The sequence below is a fragment of the Barbus barbus genome (genome assembly GCF_936440315.1).
Source record: "Barbus barbus genome assembly, chromosome: 29".
Lineage (NCBI taxonomy): Eukaryota > Metazoa > Chordata > Actinopteri > Cypriniformes > Cyprinidae > Barbus > Barbus barbus.
The window spans coordinates 20,571,257-20,595,731 of record NC_136757.1 but is presented as its reverse complement, the minus strand read 5'-3'; the positions used below and the strand labels follow the sequence as shown (position 1 = coordinate 20,595,731).

General features: G+C 37.4%; 1 protein-coding gene across 1 annotated transcript in view; it reads right to left on the bottom strand.

Moving 5' to 3' along the window:
* LOC306849697 (semaphorin-6B-like) overlaps positions 1-23,264 on the bottom strand; it is a 78,321-nt gene extending 55,057 nt beyond the window's left edge. The window contains exons 1-6 of the mRNA XM_079384940.1: positions 23,133-23,264; positions 21,952-21,978; positions 9,963-10,086; positions 8,590-8,704; positions 776-836; positions 637-699 (exon numbers count right to left, since the gene is read on the bottom strand). Of these exons, the coding sequence (XP_079241066.1) occupies positions 637-699; positions 776-836; positions 8,590-8,704; positions 9,963-10,086; positions 21,952-21,978; positions 23,133-23,246 (504 nt within the window). The 5' untranslated portion in view covers positions 23,247-23,264. The remainder of the gene's footprint in view (positions 1-636; positions 700-775; positions 837-8,589; positions 8,705-9,962; positions 10,087-21,951; positions 21,979-23,132) is intronic.
* Positions 23,265-24,475: the final 1,211 nt, after the last annotated feature.

Sequence of the window (24,475 nt, the reverse complement as noted above, 5' to 3'; positions counted from 1 at the left end):
CACAGGCAGCTCTTGTGATGGCACCTTAAAGTGTGAGCAGGGGCACAAGTAATGTGACACACACATATAAAAGTGTTCAACATGAATAAATGGAAACGTTTAACAGTGTTGTTGATATGTGTTCCTATGGGTCAGGATTTGCCTCGATTGCAAGGACCAGCCCAAGCTCCCCTTATGAAAACAGCTCACTACGCATATTAAGAAATGTCTAAATAATGTAAATGTGAAATTAAAAACAAAACAAAAATTTAAATATTAAAAAATTAAGACTACAAACTAGCCACAGACTAGTTGGGTGGGAAAAAAAATCTGTCAAAGCCATAAATAAATACACCTATAAGACAAATGAGGTGTTTCTTTTGTGATGTGTAAAAAACGTTTAGAAAATGGACAAATAAAAGTGACAGCTAGCTACTACTGCCAAATAATCTGCTTAACCTGAAAATAAAACAAACCCTGAAAAAACGGCCCTCTAAATAAATTCAAATATAAATTTTAGGGCTAGTCTACAGCCCTCTACAGATAAATTAATAAATGTATCATATAAATGTATATTAAATGTACATGTACATATTTATTTATATTTCTCACATACAAACCAAATATGTGCATCTGTTTGTGAGAGCATCCACTCACCTCATGTTTTCCCTTCATTCTACAGATTCTGATGTCATTTTTGTTGGATTCCCATGTCCTCTTCTGTAACAGAGGGAACTTTAGTAATGAGGGACTGTTCATTTGCAGCATAAAGTGTGTGTGTGTTTTCTGTTCTCACCTTGCTGTAAAACATCTCTTCTCCCACCACGTTGTCCAGCTCCACTCGGAAAAGGTCATCTCTGACACGTAAGCACAAGGAGAGAGACAGAGCGAGAGATTGTGAACCACCACACCACAGTAACACAACACTGCAAAATAATTACTATCTTTATCAGAAATGTCTTAATCATCTAAACCTCTTTAAAACTAAATAAGTTTACTAAATACATAAGTTTACAACATATAATGCAAATAGATTTACATTTAAAACAAGAAAAAATGAAAACAAATAACTAGGTGTATGCTTAAAACAAGAAAAGTGTCAAAGAGTCAAAGTCCTCAGCCTCACATACCGAAGCATTAATATTACATTCTTGTCCCCTGATCCGCCGTCTCAGTGCAAACACAGTTAAACGATTCACCACAGCTCGTCCTACATAATCACGATTCTGTGCATTATGATATGCCCGATTTCCCCTCCATAATTCATAACCCACCCCCACACTGCATGCATGTTGCATGCAGCTCCTTATCTCGAACATAGCATCCAGTGCTACAGCCCTTCCTGCAACCACTTTAATAATCTTTCTATAACCTTGCGGTGTCTATTAAAGTCTCTATGAATCTGATCTCTTTTAATCATAGCGTGTTTGGTGTTATAGAGCACCGTGGTTTATGCCTGAATATTGATCAAGGTCTAAGAGCTGCTACGCGGCCCAACGAGAGACCTGGAGAATTTCAAACCTTGTGTGTGTGTGTCTCTCTCTCCCTTTTCTGTCTGAAATATTGTAATCTGTGAATTTGCCAAGCTCACAGACCAGCCCATGTTATTGCAGTAGTATTGATCTTATCTTTCACAGCCTTCCATCTGCATCACTGCTCTGTGGACACATCAACAAAAACATAGACTTTGTGTGTGTGTGTGTGTGCGTGTTTGTGTGTTCTTGAAGAGAGACGAGACTGACTATGAATTATTTAATCCCTCTCTGTGGTTTGTTAAAATGAATCCCCTTTGGCCATTCTCTCTCAGAGCAGAGCGGCCCCTAAGTGCCCTGGTTAAAATTATCATACACTTACACAGTACTTGTCTTATTTAGAGAGCACAAACTTTAAGCAGATACAATCACCCAAGCGACAAAGTAAAGCAAGGGGTCTGTTTGGAGTTCAAAGGTACTTTCACATTTACATGAATATAAAAACAAGCTTTTTTAAGCACAAGGTTACCAAATAACACAGATGGTTTGGACAAGACATGCAGAACATTGGCAAGAATAGAACAGATGGGGGCCAGTAAAAACTCTTTCTTTATCAGTACCTCCACTATCTTGTACACAAACTGTAGTTTATATCTTCTTTCAAAATTTCCCCATGTAACTCATCTTGCATAGTTTCCATGTATATATTCTTATGTGAATTTAGTAATATTGCATAAAAATGCTGGATGGAAAAACCAAGATAATTTCCAAAATGTGCATAAAAACAATACACACTTGCTTAAGGTGGATACTTTTTTTATTCAGTAAGACGATATATGCGCATAAACCAAAGGCTGAGTTCCCTTCTGATTTGAACTGAACATTTATTTATTCCAGTTAGATTTCTGAAACAAACAGGATGCAGAATTGCAATTCAAATTCAAGGAAGCAGAATTCAAGGCAAGGCAAGGCAAGGCAAGGCAAGTTTATTTATATAGCACATTTCATACACAGTGGTAATTCAAAGTGCTTTACATAAAAGAAAGTGAAATAGACATTAAAATCAATAAAAACATGGAAATAAGAATAATAAAAACAAGGAATTTTAAAATGATTTAAAATAAATTTAAAGAAAATGATTATACATAAAATGTATTGCAGTCAGTTCGGACATACAGCACAGTGCTCATTCAAATGCACAGTTAAACAGGTGAGTTTTGAGTCTTGATTTAAATGTTGCTAATGTTTTAGCACATCTGATCTCTTCTGGAAGCTGGTTCCAGCTGCGGGCCGCATAATAGCTAAAAGCAGACTCCCCTTGTTTTGTGTGAACCCTTGGTATTTCTAACTGACTCGATCCTAATGATCTGAGTGGTCTGTTTGGTTTATATTCAGTGAGCATATCAGCAATATATTTAGGTCCTAGGCCATTGAGTGACTTATAAACGAGTAAAAGTACTTTAAAATCAATCCTAAATGTAACTGGAAGCCAGTGTAAGGACCTGAGGACTGGTGTGATATGCTCAGATTTTCTGGTTCTAGTCAGAATCCTGGCAGCAGCGTTCTGGATGAGCTGCAGTTGTCTAATGGTCTTCTTGGGAAGGCCGGTGAGGAGACCATTACAGTAATCCACCCTGCTGGTGATAAAGGCATGAACAAGTTTCTCCAAGTCTTGATTGGAGACAAAACATCTAATTCTTGCAATATTTTTGAGATGATAGTATGCTGATTTAGTTATTGCTTTGACATGACTACTGAAACTAAGGTCTGTCTCCAGAATCACCCCAAGATTTCTGATTTGATTTTTAGTTGTTTGACCCCTAGAGTCAAGGTATGCATTCACCTTGAGAACTTCATCTTTGTTTCCAAATGCAATGACTTCAGTTTTCTCCTTGTTTAACTGAAGAAAGTTCTGGCACATCCAACTGTTAATTTCATCAATGCATTGGCAGAGGGAGTCAATGGGGCTGTAGTCATTTGGAGATAAGGCTAGGTAAATCTGAGTATCATCAGCATAGCTGTGATAGGCAATTTGGTTCTTCCTCATTATCTGACTTAGTGGGAGCATATACAGGTTAAACAAGAGCGGTGCAAGAATTGAGCCTTGTGGGACTCCACATGTCATGGCCGTCCACTTAGACTTATGCTCTCCTATACTCACATAATAACCTCTCCCTTCTAAGTATGACCTGAACCATTTGAGTGCCATCCCAGAAAGCCCGACCCAGTTTTCCAGTCTCTCTAAAAGTATGTTATGATCGACAGTGTCAAACGCAGCACTAAGATCTAGTAGTACCAGCACTGATATTTTGCCAGAATCAGAATTGACGCGAATATCATTTATTATCTTAATGAGTGCTGTCTCTGTGCTGTGATGTGCTCGGAAACCAGACTGAAAATTGTCCAGGTATCCATTTGACTTTAAGTAGTTGTTCAGCTGATTAAAAACTACCTTTTCAATAATCTTACCTATGAAAGGAAGATTTGATATGGGTCTATAGTTGCTCAACATGGTGTTATCAAGATTGCGCTTTTTCAGAAGGGGCTTAACAACTGCAGTTTTGAGGGAGTTTGGAAAAGTCCCAGAAAGAAGTGAGGCATTCACCACTTCTAAGAGATCAGCCTCTAAACAGTTAAGCACATTTTTGAAAAAGGATGTGGGAAGTGTGTCAAGATAGCAGGTTGAAGATTTAAGGTGCTGTACTATTTCTTCCAAAATTTTGTTATCAATTTCTTTAAAAACACACATAGTCACTTCTTTTTGAAATTGCGGTCGAATCTGTGTGACCTCTGCATAACTTGAGGATGTGCCAATCGCCTTTCTGATATTATTGATCTTCTCAGAAAAGAAGGAAGCAAACTCATTGCATTTGCTGTCGGAGAGCATTTCACTGGGAATCTGACTTGGGGGGTTTGTCAGTCTCTCAACAGTCGCAAAAAGAGTGCGAGTGTTGTTTAAGTTACTGTTTATAAGGTTTGAAAAGAAAGTCTGTCTAGCTGTGGCTAGTTCCACATTGAAAGCATGAAGGCTGTCTTTATAGATGCTATAGTGAATTTCGAGTTTCGTCTTCCGCCACATCCGCTCAGCTTTTCTGCATTGTCTTTTCATGCTCTGAAATGCTGTTGATCTTCTCCAAATTGATTTCTGTTTCCCCGTCTTCTTGCTGACCTTTATCGGGGCAATATCATCAATAACATTCTTAATTTTTGAGTTAAATGACTCCAGGAGAAGATCAACAGAGTCTGCAGAAATGGTTGGTGTTAATGATATTGCCTCCATAAATAGCGCACTAGTGTTCTCGTTAATGCATCTCTTTCTGATAGAGACAGATCTAGATTCAGTGGTGACCGAGATCAATATATCAAAGAAAATACAGAAGTGATCAGATAGTGCTACATCCTTGATTACAATGGATGAGATGTTTAGACCTCTACTGATGAGTAAATCTAGGGTGTGTCCACGATTGTGTGTGGGTCCGTGCACATGCTGACTCAGGTCAAAAGTGTTTAAAACAGTTATAATTTCTTTTGTAGTTTTGATTTCTGCATTATCTATGTGAATATTAAAATCCCCTGCAATAGCAAAACAGTCAAACTCTGAGGAAATCATTGATAACAGTTCAGTGAAATCATCAACAAAGGCTGGAGAATATTTTGGAGGCCTGTAAATAATGATAAACAGGGTGCGTGGAGCACCTTTCAGCACAATACCTAGGTATTCAAAAGATGAATACTGACCAAATGACATTTGCTTGCACTGATAAACATCTTTAAACAGAGCAGCTACACCTCCACCTCTCCTAACAGTCCTGCAGACACTTATAAAATTAAAGTTAGGAGGGGCTGTTTCATGAAGGACTGTTGCACTGCAGCTGTCTTCTAACCATGTTTCATTTAAAAACATAAAATCCAGGTTGTTTGTGGTTATTAAATCGTTGATCAGAAATGATTTATTTTTAAGTGAGCGAATGTTTAAAAATGCTAACTTGATGGAATTACATTTTGTCTCTACAGCAATCTTAGATTGATGCATTATAGGCCGCAGGTTAGATGGGTTAGCCGTACGGCTTGAGAAGGTCTTAGACTTTCTATTGCTTAATAAAACAGAGATAGAGGAGGCTACAGGCACACTGGGTTCCCGCTTGTTCTGTAAACATTTGTGAATGTTGCTGCTAATATAGCGGGGACCCGACACATATCACTGAGAGCTGTTATCAGTTGTTTTTGGTTCACCTACACCAGATGGAGAGGGGTTCAAATTAATTCAAATTAAATGTTTTTAACAAGAAAAGCAATGTAGGCCTAAAGCCATGGATGAATGGATGGATGGGATTGGATTCTTCAAATCTGAATTTTGAACAACCCTAGCAATAAACTACAGCAACACATTCACCAAACTTTTTTATACTTATAAATTCTTTATTTACTTTCCAAGAGATTTGAGATTTGAATTGCAATTTTCACCTGGCATATAAAATCTAAATCCCAAACCATATCTACAGACCAAAATATCAGAAACCTGGCATGGATTTCTTTAGATTTTTCCAGTAAGCAACCATACAGTACATCTTAGAAATCACGTGGCAATGCCACATAGTAATGGATTGTAACTTCTAACTTTCCCTATTTGATTTCATCTCACTCTATCTATCTTTCTTCACTCTAGATTGGTAGAATGTCTGAATGATGGAGTGCCTTTGGCCACCTTTGCTCTATTATTACATTACGTTGCATTTATGCATTTGGCAGACACTTATCCAAAGCGACTTATATTGCATTCATTGTATATTTTATCAGCTCATGCAGGAATGCTGAGGGATGTATTATGCAGTACTGTGTGTTTGGTACAATACTATGCCCTCATTCAGTGCTACAAATTTATGACCATACTGACAAGCAGAAAAAAACTCAGGATCTCTCGTGGGGGTCCCCACTATATTTAACATCAGCTATGAAGGAGACCGCTAAAAGAGAAAATGTATTTGTCAATTGTAGCACTACAGGAGGTCTCAAACCATTCTTCCCACGTCCCACGGCAGCTGAGTCCTTCATTTCTCTGCACCGTTGGAGGCCATGCGCCTGTCAGGCGGCGTTTCTGTGACCTCAGAGGTCAGCCGGAACCTGTCCCGCACCGTTAGTGACAGGTTTGAGGGTGGAATGTGTTGAGTTTCACTCCTGAGCCTAATTGAAAGACTTGACCTCTCGACGAGGTCAAACACTACGAGGTGGCTGAGGCTTGATTTAATGTGACTTAACCAGGTCGCCGCTGGCAATCCAAGTTGCCCTCCTCTAGTTACTCAGAACGTTAATTATTTACACAGATCACAAAAGAAGCACCTCATTTGTCTTATAGGTGTATTTGTTTATGGCTTGGACTGATTTTTTCCCCCAACAAGTCTGGGGCTAGTTTGCATCCGCTCGCGTGGAGGTCCAGAAATTTCTGAAGGAAACTGAACGTGTTTAATAAAATACTTCAGTCCTCTCATACCTGACCAGGTGTTGGCAAGGTAATACTGTGAAGAGGTTGAGAGGCTGGTCGCTTTCTTGGGGCATGGTCTTGAGCAGTTATGCTAATGCTAACAGGATTTAGCCCGCCTGCACCCCTTATCACACTTGAGCACACCGTTGCAGACTTTATTCAGTCAATCCGGGCTGTCTATATCCTTGACTTGAAACTTCACTGACTCTCTCTCTCCCTTGCACCTAAGCAGTATTGCATCCTTTTTATTTCACTCGGTGTTGCCGTTATTATTGAATGCTCCCTCTTGAGTCTTCGGCTAAATAAATCTCCTTTTCCACAGAGGTCATTTTCAGTTGGCTACAGCAAACACCTCCATTTACTTCAGACACTGATAGGTACATACAGTTTGCTGACTGCACAAAGCGGGGCTTGAATTTCATCGAATTATGTCGGCCACAGTGGCACCATGTTGGAAAGTGTGCATAAAACAGTCGCTCGATTTCCAGTTGAGCTTCTTTAGGCAAAAGACTTTTGCCCTTTTTTATGAGATAGCCCAGTCTGGGTGTCTTAAGTCATATGGCACTTTGTGATATATTTATTTTTGAGGTTTAATTTTTGACATGGTCGAGGGGGCAGGTCATTTCCTGACACGGTATGAGGGTCTTTATTAGAGTATGACGCCTCCCCCTCCGGACCCCTACAACTTTTGGTAACTATCACCATATGTTTGAACTCTCCCAGTGGACGTGCCAGGCATTTTTGGGAAGTATGTTGCATAAACTCACAAAAAATGGCTTATTTTTGTAAAGCGCCAAACCTAATGAAGTTTTATTTTTGTTTATCTATTCCTAACCCTGGCTCCTGTGAGGTAGGCAAAAAATGCAGGATAGCAAAAACGTCATTGACCCTGTGATCTTTTCAAAGCCCCATCCTGGCCTAAAATCCTGAAAAGACTACAGGTGTCCAAACTTCACATTTATAACTCCACATGCTTCTTAAAGGGACAGTTCACTCTAAAATGAAAAATGTAATTTACGATCATGTCATTCCAAACCTGTATGGGTTTCTTCTGCAGACCACAAAAAAGGAAAAAGATCATTTGAAAAAGATATGTTACCCTTAAATTGTACATCAATTAAATGATCAAATAACTATCTTCAAAATGTATCCAGAAGTAGGAAAGCATCAAGGTAAGATCAGGGATAAAATAAAACAAGATATCTGCAAAATAAAAAAAAAAGTAAACAAAAAAAGTAAATTAAAATGTAATAAATAAATAAATTACAAAAATTGACATTATTCCAATTTACACACAAAAAAATATATTTTGAAGATTCTTAACAGTAAAAGTCAATGAGCCAAAAACAAAAGTTTTTCAAAATATCTTCTTTTATGTTCCACAGAAGAAAGCAAGGCATACAAGTTTGGAACAACATGAAGCTGAGTAAATGATGGCAGAATCCTCATTTTTGGGTGAATTATCCCTTTAAACGGCTTTAATAGCTGTTTAATTACTATCTACAAGAAGCAGCAATTCAGACTCTTGATCTCAAAAGAGATTGTTTTTGAATGTCTCATAATTTACTTAAACACATCTCTTTGCAGGTAATTACAGATGCTGATATAACGGTAATTACAGGGTACGCACATGCTAATCAGCATTATTTCACACCCTACCTGGCTCCGATGTAAAGGGTACGATTGACCTGCAGGATCCTCTGAATGTGTAAAGGCTCCTGTCTGAGTGATGAGCGATGGGGTCGTCCGAGAAACACAGGATACCTTCTCACCACTGAGGAGAAAAGAGATGAGACAGTGAGTGATAAAAGTAAAGGGTTGACAGAGGGTTGTATCATCTCTTCATTGCACTTATGGGTGTGGGTGAGGTGATCCGTTAAGGCGAGAGGCGTTCGATCACTAGAGAGTCACACTTGAGATAAAAATGTTGACAGCTGCCTGTAGTTGCTCTTCAGTGGTTTTCACAGATAAAGTCTGTTCTCATCATCTGTCGGCTCAGTCAAATTGTGTTGTTGCCAGAGGTGTAAAACGCACTGAGAAATAACATTTATCCTGAAACCCGTTATATGACATTAATAAGTTGGTCAATTTTAAGTTTAAACATTTCAAGTAACAAACAACTATCTGGTTTTGTAGTTGTGATATTTTAATGTAATTGTAGAACAAATAAAACAAATTGAATTAAATGTAAAATTAAATGTCAAAAATTACACTGATTAATAATTGTAATTAATAAAAAATAAAACTGACATGATTTTCATTCTTTCATAACTAGAAAATATATAGCTGCCTATATTTGTGTATATTTTTTAAGTATTATCCTGAAACCTGTTACCTTAAATTGTTACTGGAAATGTTTAAATATTAAATTAATTAAATGATCAAACAACTATGATTTTAGTTATCTGATTTTGTTGTTTGATATTTGAATGTAGTTGTATCTGTAAGTAGAAAAGCATCAAGGCAAGATAAATGATCAATAATAATAATAAATTATAATATAAATACATGAACAAACTACATTTTACCTAAATTTACATTACAGTTGAATTATTCTTTCCTCGCATTAAATATATAGATACATTAATCTTTTTGGGAGTTCTAACAAGCTGGAAAAGCCCTGTGGTCACATTTACCATTGTTTGTAATTTTGCGAACAAGATCTAAAATTTCCCACAATAATACTTACTTAACCATAATAACGAAGTACAAATATTCAAGTACTTTACACTCCTGTTTATTACTCTCCTTCTCTAGCTGTTCCTCTCTTTTAATATATGATAAGACTTCCCTTAGAGCTTCCCGTAGCTCCTCGTCTCTTTATCCTCCCACCCTGAGCGTTATAACCCCCTCGCTTTTCTCATCTTTCAGCTTAGATAGACCAGCATGAGTTAGGCTGGGATGCATGGAATCAATATTATTGATGAGTGATAAATCACATGCCTGCTCTGCATTAGAAAGTGAAAGCTGAGAGCGCAGACGGGCCCAACCCTGATCCTTGATGACTGCAAGTGTAATGGAGACAACGTTACCTTCAGTGGGGATAAAGTTCAGAGGTCCCGGTTCCTCAGGGAAGACCGCACACACCAACCGCAGGAGCCAGAAGATCCCGATGAAAGATCTGGCCACAGTCGTCATGGTAGAGGAGCTCCGGCACTATAACAGGAACATGGAGAAAAAAGTCAGGTGAGGTGGCAGAAGATTTCATTTTTGTGAACTAAACTAGCACTCCGATGTATTCTAAAGCATCTCTAACATCACCCCAGAGATTAAGATCAGTAATTAAGTCATCCACCAATAGAATTTGTGCCAGTCAGCCCTAATGGTCCAGTCGGTGTGGTGTGTCACAGAACTGTCATCAAAGACACGGGACCCAGGACTGAACTGCCCGGACGTCTAACAAAAGGGCTTCACACAGAGGCAGGAATGGGGAGGGGGCCAGGGCACATGTGAGTGGGAAGCACTGTTTAAGAACCTAGAGAGCTTTCCTGCTGTCTACTGCTACAGACAGCATCCTAACCAAAATAAACATTGAAATTACTGATCTGAAATGCGCTACGCACCAAGTATATACCATAGTAATTTTTTAAAAGTCTTCATGAAAGAATTATAAGCCATGAACAAAACCAACCAGCTTCACTGAATCAAAACATCACAAACTTTGATATAAAGCAACAAAAGTATTTGGGGGTAAACAAGGTACAGTACTGCGTACTTGACCGCTTTATTAAAGAGCAGAACTACAACGCCATGAAGCATTATGACAATCTGAATATATATATATATATATATATATATATATATATATATATATATATAAATAATGCCACTAAAAGTGCTTCATGGGAGTGGGTGGGCATGATTTGCTTGTTGCAATTGTCTGATTGATGTAGACATTTTTGGAGAATTAGGAGTTATTTGGTTCTACACCAGGAACTCTACTGTTAAAATGTTGAAAGTATGTGCATAAAAGTTGAAATAAAGTGCATATAGCATTGATTAACAACCTTGTAGCTCACTGTAGGTTTAGAGAAAATGTTTTGAATAAAGTAGTTATTTTTGTTTTCTTTGTGCAATAAAAGTATTCTCATAGTTTCATAAAATTACGGTTAAACCACTGATGTTCAGTGTTGGGAGTAACACGTTACAAAAGTAATGCATTACAGTAATGTATTACTTTTTGATGTAACGCAGTAGTGTAAGGCATTACTAATCAATTTTCAGTAATATTTTACTCGGTACATGTTCAGTAACGCTTGCGTTACAACACACTTTTAGCCCCAATTTTTTAAAATATTTAATTTAAAGTCGGATCCGACTTTATGTCCCTAGGGCCGGGCTTCGGGCCTGTTTTAGGCTTCTCCTTATCTTTATATTTTAGACATCCATCAATTATTGATGAAAAAAAAAATTGCCACGCTGGTGGAAACAACATGAGTCCTGCCGAAGAGTTCTGTGTTCAAATACACGCAATAAAGCAAAAGCCCCAGCAAAAGTAATTACCATGAATGTGTCCGGGGGGAAATAGTAAGGATTCGCCATCTCCTCGTTAGACGCGCCTTTAGAGAGAAGTGCATCTTCACGGATAACGATTGTATTAAAGAGTTTTTGTTTTAATTTTTATTTATTTCGTTAAGTAGTAATTTAAAGCTTTCTCTATATATATATATATATATATATATATATATATATATATATATATATATATATATATATATATATATATATATATACACACACACATATACATATACATACATATACATATACATATATATATATACACACACATATATACACATACACACACACACACATATACACACACATATATATATATATATATATATATATATACACACACATATATATATACACACAAATATATATATATTTATCATGTCTGTGAGGCATGTATTCACTGACTTTGTTCATTTTTGTGAAGCACTCCTGTTCAAGATAAAAGCACGACGTTTTGTTGATATTGTGAGTGCACACAAATAAAAGTAGACCCTTTACAGTTACGAATGATGTATTACTCTTACCTTTATGATCAAAAATTATGGCGTAAGTAGTTTCCATTGTAAAAAATTAGCAATTGATTGCGCTGGTGCCTCCGTCCTGTGCTTTAGCTTCCACTCTCCGCACAAACTACTGGACACAGCGCACATTTATCTAGGTTTAACGTTTAAACATTGTTATGAGCTTGAACTGTTTTAGTGTATCTATAGATTTTATTTTAGGCAAGTCATGATGATCTGAGAAGGCTAAATTGATCAAACATAAGCTATGGTCAGCCTGCCGGTATGCCGCTGGCCGCTTGGTCGTTACTTCAAGAAAGAAAAAACTTATTTAAATGAACAAAAAATGCTCCAAACGTTTTTTTTCTAAATGAACTTAATAAAAATCCAGAACGAAATATAAACACTTTGCCATTAGGGCAGGGCTCCAGTACATTTTATCATTTTAGAATGTGAAGTTCTACTTCTGTAGTTATTTTGGTGAAAGTAACTCAAAAGTAATACAGGAGTCATGTAACGCATTACAATTCTGAGACAGTAATATTGTAAGGTAATTAATTACTTTTAAATAACAGTAACAAGTAATCTGTAATGTATTACAGTTTGGAAGTAACTTGCACAACACTGCTGATGTTACATGGACTATTTTAACAACGTACTTACTACCTTTCTGGGTCTTGAACGTGGTAGTTGTGTTGCCATCTATGGAGGGTCATATCTTGAATATATTCATTTGTGTTCCAAAGATGAACAAAGGTCTTATGTGCTTGGTACTACATGCGGGTGTGTAATTTGACAATTTAAATTTTTGGGTGAACTATTCCTTTAAAAGTACTGCCTACTGTAGGTATTGTGACTTTTTCTTTTTCTTTTTTTTGTATATAACTTTTTAGTGTGGCTGCATGTGTGTGTACTTGAGAAAGTTAATGCAAGTAGAGATGGCCTTTAAAATTGAATGCCTGAAATATACAGGTATTGTATTTTTCAGAACTCTTGCCCTCTTGAAAAAAAAAAAAGACGACAGAAAGAGAGAAGATGCGATGGAAACACAAATGTCACTGAAATTAAAGTGCAATGCAATCTATGTGGAAAATTACCTCTGCACTTCAGAGAGGCACAGAGAAGCTCTGGAGAACTGTCACAATAGTATTGTCTGTAATAGTATAACGTAATGGTACTGTCTGTAAAAGAGATTTCAATGGACAGATGATACATGTATTATTGCGTGTATCTTTTACTGGTTTGATATACACCAACCCCATTTTAATAGCTTGAAAAACATACAGAAAATTGCTGCATCAAGTTGATACACACTCCAGTTTTCCTCCATGAAAAATGGAATCAAATCCTTGTGTTGTTCCAAACTGACTTTCATTCTTCAGTGAAACGCAATGGGAATAAATTTTAAAGAGTGTTTACACTGTTTTGTCCATACAAGGAAAATCAGTGGGGTCCAATACAACACTGGAACCCATCAACTTTCAAAAATAAATCTTGTTTTGTGTTCTGCAGTAGAAAGAAATGCATATAGGATTGAAACAACATGAGGTTAACTAAATAATGAGAGTATTTTTAACTAAATAATGAGAGTTTTGATTAAGCCAGAGGAACAGATCAAGAATATTGAACAACAAAACAGAAAGCCATTCTCAACAGAACATAAGGGTCAATAACGGAAAACCAGAATTTATGAAAAGGCACAGCATGCTTTTCATACCTTTTAAATGAACTGTTGTATTTGTTCAAAAGAACAATGGAAAAACCTGGGAAATTATAAGGCCAGTTGTCATGCGTTTCTGATATATTTTCCACAGTGGTCAGTGGTTTCAATAGCATGAAACTCAATATATGAATGAGTAGTACTCAGCTCTCTGCTTGAGTGTTAACAAGCTGAGAACATTTGCTTTGAAACTTTAGTGGAAATGCTGTTAGTTACGGTCGCAGTGCAAACATAAACAAATCGGCGTCAGCTGAGCTTTTCAGCGCCATGTTAAGCGTTAAGGCGACACGTACATGTATTAAAATCTGACAGCCTCAATTTCTTTATTCAAAAAAACCCTTCTCATTTTCCTGTGGCTAAGCGCCAATTGAGTTACACAATGCAAAGCAGCCAGCTCTCATTTATCAGAGCATGGCCTTGCTGTCCAAAACGCACACATGTACATGTACACACACAACTACATCCATTGTGGGTCTATTTCTATAGTGAAATGGCTTGTGGCGTTTTATCAGGGCTAACTATCTTTCCAGGACATTTCTAGAATTCCTGCTATTGAAGTCTGAACAAGGCCGCCCCACACACTAATAGTTCAATACCCAATGCAGCAAATTATGCCCAACAATAGGCTTACACGAAGAAGAAAAAGAGAGAAAATGAAAAGAGGCCAAATGGGGAATGAAGGCAGACGGAACAGGATAGCTTAAACTAGAAGACGCTGCCATAAGTTGGTATCAGTGATTCTATTGTCTTGCTACAATTAATCATTTACGAGTATGCGCCAGGCCTCACGCATTTAATTAGCATAATTAGAAACTCTGAGCTATAGAGTTTCAGGGGACTGCAAGCTAAACAGATGCAGAGGGGGTGAAGTAAATACAAGATTGGATATAACATACACCATTCCACTTTTAATTATGGCAAATGTCAATTCAGGTAACATGATTGCTTCACAGATACCATACTAACATTCAATGCTGTCCTAATAAATAGCCTAAAGCTAATTCTTTACAATAAAAGATGGGAATATTCTTGATTCTGGTTCAGATTCCTCTTAAGGCATCTAGCTCCTTAAATGGTGAATATTTATGGACGAAATCCAGTCATTTCAATAGGAAACCATGCAATTGGGAATTTCACAAGAGGGTGAAAGATTTCCCCATGTAGATATCACAAAGGGTTCAAACTGGTCACATGAATTCACTGGATTGACCAATAGCATTCTGCTTGGATTGAAGGTGAATCCTGTGTGAGCTTTATAGATCACTACACTATAGCAGAAAATTGACCTTTTTTGCAGATATTATACATCATAACGTAACCACACCAAGTTACTTGTTCAAGGATTTATGACACAGGTTGTGCCGTGTCTGATTCACTAAGAAGAACCAAGGCATAATTTCTTCAGGGATAAGCTATAGGTACTGTATGAGTGTTGTATGAGTATGAGTTTTATTTACTAAAAAGAATCGATTCATACATTGATTCATCTCGAGTCATTTGAGATTGAGATGCATTAGTTGCACTGCATGCATTTGATTTGCTAAAGAACTGGCTCATAAGAGACTTTCACGCAGGAATCAGACTACATTATCACTCTGTATATTTAGTAGTGGTGTTGCAGTGATGCTGAAGAGTAGTGGAAGAAACATTTTCATATTTTAGTAACCTGTTCCTCTTTAATCATTATGGGAAATGAATGGCCTGGAAAGAATGGCATTGTTCAGCCAACAAGTAGACCTGACACACACACACTCAATCAGTTGTCAGTTGAAATATTAGAGAGCTCAATCATGTTCAAAATGTTTAAAAACACACAGCACTACAGTGTTAACTCTCTTAGGAAAATGTATTTAGTAACTTGAGTTTTTAACACTTTTAATTAATATTTAGCTTAGCCAAAGCCAACAGCAATAGGATTTACATGCCTCTATAGAGTTTCCCCTGTCAATGTAATTACGAATGTTTGAGAAGGTAATTATCTGAATGAGGTCATTAAAATACCATGAGAGGAGCATGGATGGGACAGCGGTATCTCTGACCAACCATTGAGAAGCTGTTACTTAAGATAACAAATCACTTAGCTAATCAATAATAGCTTGGTAGCGTAGGCTGCTTAATGAACTCCGATCTACTGCTAATAGGAGGTGGCAACTCCAAGCCACAAATCATGAGCAGAATGAGTATCTGGAGAGCCACCCCCATGCTAATGTCAAGTTGCATACTCAGAATTTCAAGGACGTTAAACCTGGTTGAAATTCAAATGCTTTGTGTATGAATAAAGTTATTATGAGACCCATTCTCTGCCTTCAAAAAGCACAAATTTTCAGATATGTATTCTGGGTAAAGGAAGAAAAGCACTGATTTCATTACGGACCCCTGAGGGATTTGAACACGATAAATCATCTAAGGATTTGAGAGCAAACTTCATTTATGTGTGTCCCAGATAAAAAGCTGATATTGAGAGTAGAGAATGGCATTAATGAGAGAAGTGATCGGTAATAAAGGCATGAATTAACGCATGCATTATCAGCCCCAAATGATCACAGAGAACAGAAATTAAACCGCTATCCGACATTCTCTTCTAATTTGTGAATCTGAAGGTAATGAATGTCTTGGCACAGTTGAACAGCTACAGCATATCATAGTCTATAACGGATCAATTCACTTACATAAGGCCCCTACAGAGAGCTCATCCTGTTCCAAGCAGCAGCAATAGAACATTTGCTATGTGAAATTGCTTCACGGTCTGGTCTTGACCTCTCATGAAACCCACACTGTGACCTCATATTATCAAATTTGTCTTAAAGGCTCCTGGATGCAAACCAGGTTGATCCACTACTAAGGCAACATCTATTTGTTTTGCCATCTCAGCATGCAGTTTTCTATAATAATCAGCCATTTTTCTATCCTTTTGTATCAGTTTACCACAAATTATTACGTGAAATTAACTCCTGGATGACAATTTGTTTTTCCAATGCAACGCAGGCTTTTTCATATAGCACATTTCACAATGGTAATTCAAAGTGCTACAATGGATTTTAAAAATAATCATAACAAATGCAGTAAAAAGAAAAAAAGATTATTAAAAAAAAAAACAATAGGCCAATTCCTTTATAAAAAGAATAAAATCTTAAAGATGTGTTTCATACAAAAGTGAAAATTTACTCATCATTTAGCCTACTCACCCTCATGTCTTTCCCAACTTGTATGACTGACTTGTTTTGTGGAATACAAAAGACATTTCAAACAGTGTTTCAACTGTTTTTGTCCAAGCAATGAAAGTCAATGTGTAAATAAAAGTCAAGTCCAAGGTTGTTTTGGTACTCACTGACTTTAACTGCATGGACAAAAACAGTTAAAACTTTTAAAATATCTTATTTGTGTGTGTTCACAGAAAAGTAATGCAGGTCTGGAATGACATGACTGAGTAGATGACAGAATTTTAATTTGCGTGAACTACATATTTTAAGAGTTCTCTTTTTTTATAAATACATTTTTATTTTGGGTGAGCTATCCCTTTAAAAAGAAGGTGGCAAAGCACAACAGAGAACAAGAGGGAAAAGAAAAACAGCAGAAAGGTAGGGAAAAAGCAATTTGGATATAGTATATCGGAAGACGAAAGTTGAATATGTAGGAAGAGGCCAAAAATGCCTGGAATGCTTTCAAAGCAGTGAAACTGGCAGAACCCGGAGCCAAGAGGCGGCTGAATTCTTTCCTGAGCATAACCTAACATACTGCTCCGGTAACCCGAGATGGTTAACCTCCGTCTCTGACCCCAGGGGGAATGGGCCAAGCCAGCCCAAAACCATATCAGAGACCAGCAGCCACGGTCTGGACTGCCATTTAGTATTTACTGCCCTCTGTTTCTGGATAGCATGACGTCCAATTCAATCTCCTGTTCTGCCACAACCGTTTTAATAGGTTGTTTTCCAGACACAGTCAAAGCCCCAAAGCCATTCATCAGGGCAGTTTAAAGCAGCCTGGTGACTCCTGCTAGATTTTTTCATGGTGAATGAAACATGAAATTAAAGATCTCCTTAATGGTCTATTCATGTCAAAGACCTTGTGTCACATTATAAAGATCCACAGCATCATTCCATAACTCCTGACAGGGAAAAGAGTCGCGTACGTTTTTCCCATGGAGCAGTAATCCTGATTCTGAATTGATGGAGTGTGGCGTCAGGTTGAACCAGCAGATCAGCGTCTTCTCATGCAGAGACACCCTGAGCTATTTTTCACTCACTGCAGACATGAAAAACACCCAGACAAATACAGAAATCTACAAAAACGGGATAAATCAGGCTAGTGCTGCACTGTTGCACACACACACACACATCGGGAAACAGGGAGAACCGTAGACAGATGCTGCTTAACAGCTTTGGCGAAAATATACGAGAGCTAAATGAACAAACTGTGCCTAAGCTAACAGCTGGGAAATTGGCTTTTGTCTAGGTCAGGCCTCATTCCAAGACGGTGGAACCGTCTTTCACCATTAAAACTACAGGTTTCATCTGAGCTCTGTTCTCTTATACAGACTGTTGGTTAATCAGTACTAACATTTGATGTATAATAGAGCATGCTGCTGCGGTTGACCCCGAGTTAGTTCCCGATACCCCAAAGGAATCATACTACACCAGTTTCGGAGAACAAGTCTCTTATGCTCAATGAGACTTCATTTATTTGATTAAAAATACAGCAAAATCAGCAATATTGTGAAATATTATTACAATATAAAATGACTGTTTTCTATAAGCCTGTGTGTTAAATTCCAATTAAATTCCTAATGCTGAATTTTCAGCCATTACTCCAGACTTCAGTGTCACATGTTTCTTTAATGTTCAATCTAATTCGGTGCTCAAAATGTATTTCTTATTATTATCAATGTTGGAAACAGTTGTGCTGCTTAATATTTTTGAGGAAACGGTGCTAAATTTTTTTTAGCATTCCTTAAATAGAAGTTAAAAATAAAATCACACATAAATCTTTTGTAAAATTGCAGATGCCTTTATTGTCACTTTTGAACATTTTAATGCATACTTGCTTAATAAAATATGAATTTCCTTAAAAAAAAAAAATATATATCACTATATAAATTGAAAATGAAACCGATTAAAGAACCTGGAACTAATTCTTCTACTGTATGTGGATTCTTACATCTCTTACAAAGGATTGTGACTGTATTCATAACATTTCAGTCTAGATACTGAAAATACGGAGTCGACGGGCAAAAGCCCTGTGTTTTAATTCACCTCGAGGGCAGTAATAAAAGAGCTTTTAATGGCCAAACATCATCATAAACACATCAGATGCAGTACAGCAGACTGTGGCAAGGTCGACCTCTCACCCGGCTGAAGGCTTCATGCTCTGTGAATCATGTACGTAACGGACGAAATGGAAACAACTCTACATCGTTAAAAGAAGGAAAAAAGACAGCTGAAAGATTAAAGCTATCCCATCCATCATATCCACTGCCGTAAAAACAAGCCAAGCAAAAACAGGGAGGCGATAATCCACTGCACAGTCGTAAATAAAATGAAAAGTTCAGGCTAATGACTAAGACGACTTGCAAGGATCACAAAGTTCCCGGGCTGACAAGCTTTACTTTCCTGAGACTCCCATGGGGCTTTGAATTACCTAACAAAATACCCCGCAGAATCCTAATATCTCAATCGTGCGCATCACAAGCTGTCAGGGTTTTATTTTTCATTTATTATTATTTTGAAGGAGTCGGAAGAGGAGGAGAAATGGGGATGAAAGAGGGGGGGGGAGATTACTAGGAGGAATGAGAACAGAGAAGGAGAGATAGGCAGATGTGTGCATGAGTGTATGTGTGTCACGCTCGTCATGCAAAATTAACGTCTTTAGGGATGATGCACGCTGCAGCAGAACGGCAGTACTGAGCTCGTACGAATAGAAATACATAGAAAAACAATAAACACCTCCCCTCATAGCATATGGTTCAGCAGAGCATCTTATAAATATCACTCCTCTGGGAATTAAGTTTCAGTTTGTTGCCTCTCGTTAACTTTACTACATGAATACATTACATGCTCTAGATGTAAAGTAAGCTCACTAAAAATAGGAAACATCTGGTTCATATTCCCCTCAAAATCACAAATATTTTAAAGTAAATTAAGGTTCTTTTTTTTACATTATTTTCATGACAATTACACATTTTAACAAATCTTTCATATAGACCATAGCTACAATAATGCAAAAATATTATTATATATTATTTAAATAGTAAAATTGCTACTATAAGTATACACTGTGATGGGCTTTGTTGTATTGAATTTCATTTAATTTGGATAAGAAAGAAAATCATGTCCGATTATGCATACTTGTCTGTGAGATGAGCAACTCTTTTTCAAATGCTAAGTATCAAGAAATTAGTTCCAAAGGACAATGTCTACATGTCCAGGAATGAGCACTCATCTTCATCAACCATCAAAAAGTTAGCCATCATTTACATTTAGTCATTTGGCAGACGCTTTTATGCAAAGCGACTTACAATTGGGGGATACAAAAAGCGATTCATCTTGAAGAGGCAATCAGACAGAGGAAGTGCTCGTAACACCAAGTCTCAGTCATTGTTCAAATAAGTACAAGCTAGTAAGGGAGGGAGAGAAAGAGAGGGAAAGAGTGAGTTTTTTTTTTTTTTTGAGTTTAGGATGAAGTCAAGTACTGCCAAAAGAGATGAGTTTTCAGTTGTTGCTTGAAGATTGACAGGGATCCGGCATTCCGGATAGGGGTGGGAAGATTATTCCACCAGCCAGGAATGGTGAACGAGAATGTTCTGGAGAGTGATTTTGAGCCTCTCTGTGATGGTACCACAAGGCGTCGCTCAATAGCAGATCTCAGACTTCTGGAGGGGATGTAGGTTCGTAATAGTGAGTGGAAGTAGGAGGGTGCTGAGCCTGTGGTAGTTCTGTATGCAAGCATCAGTGTCTTGAACTTGATGCGAGCTGCCACTGGTAGCCAGTGCAAGGAGATGAAGAGAGGTGTCACATGCGCTCTTTTGGGCTCGATGAAGATCAGTCGTGCCGCTGCATTCTGAATCATTTGTAGAGGTTTGATTGTGTTTGATGGCAGACCAGCCAGAAGAGCATTGCAGTAGTCCAGTCTAGAAATGAGGGCCTGGAATCTAGTACATATTCTGTACACAGCCAATGTGTCTAGACATGCTGATTTTCATTATTTGCACATTACAGCAATATGAATTTAGAGGAAAATGTGCTTATATGCCATGAAAATAACATCACAATGCAAAACATTGTTATGGTCCTAAAACTGGCTTCATTTTTATTATGCAAAACCTTGTTTCTTTTTTTCTTCTAATTTGGGGGGTGAAATATAACACGGATGTTTCTCCATCAGATTCACTCATAAAGCAGCAGTCAGTGAGTGAGTTAGTGTGCAAAGAGCTTGTTTAAATTCCAGATGCAGCATATTGATGAGTATGGGAGCGCTCATATCTCTCCGTTTCTCAGTGCTAGCGCTGCTTCAGGCAGTCTTTGCAGCCAACACACCGATCTGTGGACACATATTTATTCAGTTCATCATTCGTGCATCTGCTCTTCCTCTCTCTCTTTCCCTCTCTCCCTCGCGGCTTGTTTGTCTGTACCACCCCCCCCCCCCTCCTCCTCCTTCCCTCCAGTCTCCCCTATTGCCCAAATTCTCTCCACAAAATAAGCCACCTGCTCACCCAATTTACAGAGATAAATTTCCCACCCAATCCAAAGAGCCATACAGGTGTGTGCATGTGCATAGGTTTGTGGGGGGAGGATGTTGATCTCTCGTTTTCAGGACGAATTTATGCCAGTTCTCCATCAGTGCACAACGATACATGGCATAGCAGGGAAAACATTCACAACGCATGCCAATCAAACCCATTCTGAGCCCGCTAATTATTGAGTATACAAGGTGGCGGCACACACAGAGATGCGCGTGCACATGTTGTGAATATCTGCATGTTGCAGGCTGCATTCCAAGCACAGGGCTGAGATGAGAGAGAGAGGGTTCTGATTCCTCACCCTGGCTGACAGGCATAATAATCAGAATGGAGCATTACCAACCAGTCCAACTATACATGTCTCTCGTTCTTTTATTTCCTTCCTTTTGTCTCATTTCCTCAAATGTCAGGTTAGTTTTCTCTGCTATTTTGCATCCATAACCTGCTGAAAAGACTTGCATATGTTGTACCTGGATGCTTGAGGTATGCTGATGTTTCCAGCAGGCTTCTTAAAGTTTAAAATGAAAACCCTGTCATTGTTTACTCACCCATGTGTTGTTCCAAACCTGTATGACCTGGAACACAAATGAGAAATTTCAAAGAATATATTGGTCTGAATTTAGTTTATTTGTTTATAATCTCCATTTAGCTTTATTTTCAGTTTTTGGATACTTATACACTGTTAAAAAAAAATGTTGAGCCAGCTTATAATTAAGGCAACCAGCTTCAGCAGATTTTTTTAGTTTTCTCAACTTGTTTTAAGTTTATACAACAAAAAGTTGAGAATATCTGCTGAAGCTGGGGGCTGTTTCATAAAACTAGTTTACCAAATAAGCCAGGCTTATTAGTAATTTAGATTTATTTTCACTTGATTTGGTTTCTGAAAGCAAAATTACCATAGCTCAAGCTCAGTCACTGTGGCAATTTATGCTGAGAAACTAACCTGGTCAGGAGCAGGCTAACTGTCAGGCTAAGCTGAGCTCCTCTAACACGGACCAATAGGAACGAACTGATATTACCACTGACTCTCTCTCTCACATACAATTAGTTGACTTTATTATTAGTCCAAAAATAAAACTATACAGAAAATACACCTTAAATAACCAAATAAGTAAAAACAAAATAGGCTACAACCAACTGTATTTAATGTATTGTGCCCAAAATGTAATGACCTTTTTTTAAGATATATGAAATCATTTTAACATAGTTGTTACTTGTGCATTCAGTTAATCAACACTTTCTAGCCATGCAGCCTTTCTCTCGGGTTTATGACAGCTTTTATTGTTATTAGAACATTAAAACATTACAATCTAAAATTGCTCTTTAAAGCATTAAAAACACTAAATTAAAAGTTAAAATCACTGAATTAAAAATTAAAATAAATAATAGAAATCAGACTCAATTTTAACTGATAAGAAGAACACACATTTTTGAGCTAGTATGGCTGTATTAGCCAGCTTACATTTGATTTACATTTACTGCTATCATAAAAATAAACGTATATGTAGGATTAAAATTCTACGTGTCACATTTAATGTCCATCAACAAATATTTTGGCATAATGTATATTTTATTCTGAATTCTTGCGCTATTATTCTATCCTGCTCCGTCTGTGTAGCGCGCGCATGTGCGCAGCAGCGATCGTTCGCTCGAGCAAGCCTCGCCCACTCCCGACAGCAAAATGGATATATTTGCATTACTTTCTAACATTTACAGATGAAAAATATACCTGTGACGTGTCAGTTATGCACTGAGGAAAACGCAATGTCTCAAATGCATTAAACAGCACAAATAGCCTATTCGCTGTTTGCCATGGTGGATCGATTTGATCCATGATCGACATTGAGGGCTGCTTACGAATAAGTGTGCACGTCACATTATCCTGACTCACTGAAGCTGGATCGAATTAGTCAGATTGCGTGAGCTTGAATTGTCGTTTATGAAACCGCTTTAGTCCCGATGGATTTGTTAGGTTATTTCAAGTCAGGTTTTGGACTTTAATCCCCGCTTTTCTTAGCCTCTTTTATGAAACAGCCCTCTGGTTGCCTTCAAATTTTAAGTTGGCTCAATTTTATTAATTTTTTTACAGTGTAACTTAAGTTAGTAACATAACTTATTTCAGTTAGTTGGCAAGACATTTCTAATTTACATTTTAATTTTTCATCTAATATTTATATTTTATTTAATTTCAGCATTATTTTAATTACCAAAAAATAAATTTAACAATTTTAAACTTTGACCAAAACCAGTGAAGTGAATTTAAGCATCACATCATTACAAATTAAAATATTAATTCTGAGATTTGCTAAAGCTCACATTTATTAAATCTATAAGGTTAGTGTTATAAAATTATTAGTGTTTTTAAAGATTAACATTAAGTGGACATTACATGACAGCAGAGTTAATCTAATCTAAATGTAAAAATAGGTGGAATAAGCATATACAATTAAATATAATTATCAACAACAAATTAAAAAAAATATAGACTAATGCAAGCTATAAATTACCAAAGCTCAAAAGTTCCAGACACCCATTCACTGCAGCCATACAGACCAGTATAATTAATCAGAATCATCTTTGGAAAGATGTAAGGGTGAGTAAATGGTAGAATTATTACTTTCAGGTAAACTAACCTAACCAGCACCCAAATAACACCACTTAACCAGTAAAAAAAAAAAAAAAAAATCATGCCGGTCTTTGAGCAGGGTATGCATTCATTGCAAACTCCTCTACATCGCTGTGTCTTTCTCTGTGCCATTTCAACGTGGCTTATTTATGACAGGGTGGAAGTTGCACATTGTCGTTTTAGCTGAACATGGGAAAACTTCCTCTCTTTCACTCCCCATCAGTGTCCTCTCTCACGACTCCTTATCAGACCTCAGACAGCCTGTCTGTGCAGCGCTCTGTTTATGGAAACACTGTAGAGAGGGATTTCTGCGGAGGGTGTGCGTGCAGCATCCTGAAAGCATATCAAATGTGAAGGGTGTATGTGCGGGTGTATAAGCACTTTGAGAGCGCACGTTTGTGTGTTGTTTTGGATTGATCTGTACCGGCCTTTCTTTTGAATCAGAT